Below are 5,379 nucleotides of genomic sequence, written 5' to 3'. Positions count from 1 at the left end.
TCATTTATTTATCTTTTTCTCTCTCCTAAAATGACATAATTTTACATCATGTGAAATGACACAATTTTACATCACTGAAATGACACATATTTTTTCTCTATATTTATATATTAAATGTAGGTATAGAAAAGGACCAAATAAATAACACATAAGATCATACATTAATTTATACGTATTAAACTTATTTTCCATAGTGTTTCTCTTGTTGTCGTCACAGCCTTCTTAAGTCCAAACATAACGAGGAGGTCTGAAACTTGAGAAGCCTAAAAGTCACGCTCACAAAAGCGTTGACCCTCCCAATTCCGGTTAAGCGAAGCAGAGAGACAGCAAAGAACAGAAAGAGGAAGAAAGTTAATCAAAAAAAAAAAAATGGGGGTAGTTGAAGAAGCTCACAACGTGAAAGTGTTGGGATCGGGCACGCGGTTCATAGTTCTGGCTCACGGGTTTGGCACGGACCAATCCGTGTGGAAACACCTCGTACCTCATCTCCTCGACGAGTTTCGTGTCATAATCTACGACAACATGGGAGCTGGTACCACTAACCCCGATTATTTCGATTTTGAGCGCTATTCAACTTTAGAAGGCTACGCTCACGACTTGCTCGCTATCTTAGAAGAGCTTCGAGTTCATTCCTGCATCTTTGTTGGTCACTCAGTTTCCGCTATGATCGGTACTATTGCTTCTATTTCTCGCCCCGATTTATTCGCCAAGATCATCATGATCTCCGGTTCCCCTAGGTAATATATAATTAACCATTGATTAATTAATTAAACTTGCATCTTAATTATTGAGTAATAATAATGCTTTTATTTGACTTTTGTTAGTAAGTTAGAACTAATTATTCAAGGATCAATTATTATTATTATTACATAATCATGGTTAATTTTTGGGCAAGGTATTTGAACGATGTGGATTACTTTGGATCGTTTGAGCAGGAAGAGTTGGATCAGTTATTCGATGCTATGGGGGCGAATTATAAAGCGTGGTGTTCAGGGTTTGCTCCAATGGCTGTTGGAGGGGACATGGAGTCGGTGGCGGTTCAAGAATTCAGCAGAACCTTGTTCAATATGAGGCCAGACATTGCTTTGAGTGTGTTGCAGACCATTTTTCAAAGTGACATGAGGCAAATTTTAAGCCTTGTTACTGTCCCATGCCATATTATACAAAGTATGAAGGACTTGGCGGTTCCGGTGGTGGTGGCGGAGTACCTCCACCAACACCTTGGCGGCGAGTCCATCGTCGAGGTCATGTCAACGGAGGGTCATTTGCCGCAATTAAGCTCGCCGGATATCGTTATTCCGGTGCTGCTCAGACACATTCGCCATGATATTGCGGCTTGAGGGTGATGGTGATGGCTACATTATTGAGCTTTTAAAAAAATAAAAATTTGAAAGAGGATCGCTATTTTATCTTTTGTGTCTGTTTCCTAGATGACGAAATGGGGTTTGGCGCACATGCATGTTCCCCTCAACTGTGTATTGCTGGCTGTTGAGTGCAATTTAATTTAATTGTGGTAGGTGATACAACTCAATCGTACTGGGCATAGTCTTTCAGAATCATTCACCCATACGTACCTTCATTTATTTATTTTTATTTCTCTGTCTTTAGTTGAAAATGACATTTCAATTAATAAAAAAGTTATCAGGACTTGTAGAGTTATTTTTGTGAAAATGAACATGGGAATATATAATTTAGGATTTTATAAAAGTTATTTTGTAGAAAAATTGATTGTGTTATGTTACAGAGATTCGTTATTTCCGTGCTGTAGTATTTTTTTTTTTTTACTTCAAAAAATGCGGGCCCCACAAAATATTGTGTATGTAGGAAATTTTTTGTGGTCAAGTTGCATGATAAATGTAAACCCCATAACATTATTTCATATTTGGTAAAAGCTTTAAAATATATATATATATATATATATATATATATATATATATATATATATATATATATTGATTTCCAAGAAAGTAACATGCTCATATTTTTTATTTTTTTAGTTTCTCCACTGTTTTATTTTCAAATACTATGTGGACTAACCAAATACAAAGATATAAAACAACATATATAGCATCTTGGGAGTGGATCCTCTCATATGGAAAAGTTGACATGTGATCATGTTATTTGATCATAATCACTCATTGAAAAATTATATACTTTTCTCTCTCTTATGTCATCATCAATGAATGGTTGTGATCAAATAACATGACCACATGATTATTTTTTCATATGAGAGAATCCACTCTCATAGCATCTGGAGTGAATCCTCTCATGTGGAAAAGTTGTCATGTGATCATGTTATTTGATCACAAGCACTCATTTAAAAATTATATATTTTTTTCTCTTTTATCTCATCATCAATAAATGATTGTGATCAAATAACATAACCTCATGACCACTTTTTCACATGAGAGGATCCACTCCCATAGCATCGGGAGTGGATCCTCTCATGTGGAAAAGTTGTCATGTGATCATGTTATTTGATCATAATCACTCATTTAAAAGTTATATACTTTTCTCTCTTTTATGTCATCATCAATGAATGGTTGTGATCAAATAACATGACCACATGACCACTTTTCACATGAGAGGATCCACTCTCATAGCATCGGGAGTGGATCCTCTCATGTGGAAAAGTTGTCATGTGATCATGTTATTTGATCACAATCACTCATTTAAAAATTATATATTTTTCTCTCTCTTATGTCATCATCAATGAATGGTTGTGATCAAATAACATGACCACATGACCCTTTTTCACATGAGAGGATCCACTCCCATAGCATTGGGAGTGGATCCTCTCTTATGTCTAGTATAGTCTGTTTGCTAATAAAAAACATAAAATTAAAGCATAGAATTCACTTTTAAAAATAGGCAAAAACACATAAAAGCTTAAAAAAATTTGAGTTTGTTTTTGAATTTGATGTGTTCGAGACTTGAGTACTTTGAGTTTGTTGTAGTTTAATTTTAGATGCATTGAAGATTATTTTTCCTTTGTCTTTTCGCAATTGCACTATAAGATTTTGATTGTTTGAATGAAAAATTTTCAAAAAAATAAAAAAGGGGAGCCCATTTAGGCTTGCAACCTATCCTTAATAAGTGGTTCGTTTAATAACTTTGTCTCGGTAAATACTAACACACTTTAATTTTAATCATTTTGGCCTAACGTATTTCATAGGGGGTCAAAGAAGTCAAGCTGACTAGTTTTACAGCCCTAACTATATATAATATATATTGTTCAGTAAAAATGCATGACATACAATATCCCAAACAATTGGGGACAAATCCAAGAACATCCACATTAGGATTCCATTCAAGGACCCCATCATATAACTCCCGGAATCTTCCTGGTGCCTTTCCCATGGATGAGACGACCCCATGGCAAAACTCAACTGGAACTCCTCATGAGCCATATCCAGCGGAAGTCCCTCGTTTGGATCATCCTAGTACCGCTCCCAGAGTCGGCCCCATGGCAACAACCCGACCGGAATCTCCAAAGGATATCTTCAGCGGAAGTCCAAACCAACACATATCTACTGGCCAGAGACCACACAATTTTTCACACAACATGCTCCAAGCATGTCACACAATCAAGCAATAATGCATGAACATACATATTCACACCATGTCAAAAGCATAAATCCAACCACAACCTTCCACCAGGTGTGGTGGAGCACACAAGGGACTAAACCCAAGTTCCAAAGGTTTACCTCAACTCCATAAATATTATTTTTCCATGTAAGCTCCAAGCTTAATCCACTTCTATTGGTCCCATGAGAGGCAACCGAAATGATCAAACAATAATGATCAACAATACAATTCACAAGGCAATCAATTCACTTTCAAAATACTCATACACAAACCCCTTCACTTAGGCCAAAGGGCTATTTACACTTATTTTTCCTTATACATCACTATAGGTCAAATTACCACATACTCAATACATCCAACATTCTTCCTTCCAATTCCACAACATCATACCAACCTACATCCATTTAAACACCATTTACAACCATGCAACCTCAACTACACAATTTTTTACATCATTTTTCCTTACTTTTCATTATAATTCGAATTCTTCAAGAAGTATGCCCCAAGGCTTTTCAATTCAATTCAACATTCATACACATATTTCATCATACAATTAATTCATACTCATAACCCATTCACTTAATTCTCAATCATCACATTTATGATTTCCATGACACATCCATCAAAATTTGCCTAAGTTACTAAAAATATCACCAATAATTTTCATGAGTTTAATCACTCTAACACATCATTCTAATCCACTTTTATTTAATACACATTTTCCATTTGAGCCCTCTAACCATATCAATTCAAGAACACGTACTCTAGGTCACCAATTTCAAATCCACAAAACTAAACACCTACAAGTAGAGTTACTCACCAAGGATGAAGGCCAAGGGCTCCTCCACACTATACCCAAGCAATAGCTTAAGCAACAATTCCAAAAACACCTATTTTCCTCCAAATTTTTGTGGAAATGGGTGATGGTTTTTTCCCAAACCAATGAGTTTCAAGAGTGGAGAGTGGTATGGTTGGGTTTAGAATGTCATTTCCATAAACTTTGATGTGTAACACTTTGGCTTTTGGAGAGGATTTGGTGTTGTTTTGGTTGGATGAAGGTTTCAACACAAAGCCCTCAACAATGGAGGAGCTCCACGGGTTGGAGAGAAAGAGAGGAGAGAGAAAATCAGATTTTCAATTGAAGTGGGTTCACTTAAGTCACTTAAATCCATAGGTGGGTCTCACATGCGATTAACTTTAATAAATCACCTAATTTAACCCACAAATTCATAACCTACGTGTTTTTCTTGTTCACGTCATATTTTTGTTTCCTAAAAATACTGATAATATTTTCGCGCTTATCGGTACAATTATACCGCAGTATTTTACACCGAAAAATTCACTATTCATCAAATTTTTCGAAACTTGCCTATCCACTCGATTTTTCGTTCTGAATCCATTTCCGGTATTATTTTTATCATTTGAGACCTTCTACTCAATTTTTCATGCCTAGGGATACGTGTTTGGTAAATTACCATTTTGCTCTTTTCACACAGTTTGACCTTAATTTCAAGATTTTCACTAATCCTTCCCTTTTAAATCACCTTATCATAAATAATTATGCATTTAAAATTATGAGGTGTTATAGTCAACATTTAATGACTTTATGTTATTTTGATACCAATTTCATACATAAATAGGTGATCTTGGTATATACGGTATATTGGAGTAGCTTTTTTGGATTACAAGCAAGGTTGGAAGAAAAGCGCTTATATATAGGTAAATTTTTGGTTTAGGAGTTTTACTCCGTTATATTGTTCCACCAGACTTCTACAGAAGTTATGGTTTATA

General features: G+C 35.4%; 1 protein-coding gene across 1 annotated transcript; it reads left to right on the top strand.

The window, feature by feature from the left end:
• The first annotated feature begins 366 nt into the window (after positions 1–366).
• On the top strand, positions 367–1,549 carry LOC133296784 (probable esterase D14L). Its single transcript, XM_061495841.1, has 2 exons — positions 367–737; positions 896–1,549. The coding sequence occupies exons 1-2, from the start codon at positions 370–372 to the stop codon at positions 1,338–1,340; spliced, it is 813 nt and encodes a 270-aa protein (XP_061351825.1). The 5' UTR covers positions 367–369; the 3' UTR covers positions 1,341–1,549.
• Positions 1,550–5,379: the final 3,830 nt, after the last annotated feature.

The sequence above is a fragment of the Gastrolobium bilobum genome, unplaced genomic scaffold, assembly GCF_033153095.1.
Source record: "Gastrolobium bilobum isolate Gb01-03AN ecotype WA unplaced genomic scaffold, APGP_CSIRO_Gbil_v1 utg41763, whole genome shotgun sequence".
Taxonomy (NCBI): Eukaryota; Viridiplantae; Streptophyta; class Magnoliopsida; order Fabales; family Fabaceae; genus Gastrolobium; species Gastrolobium bilobum.
This window is presented reverse-complemented; position numbering and strand designations above follow the sequence as displayed.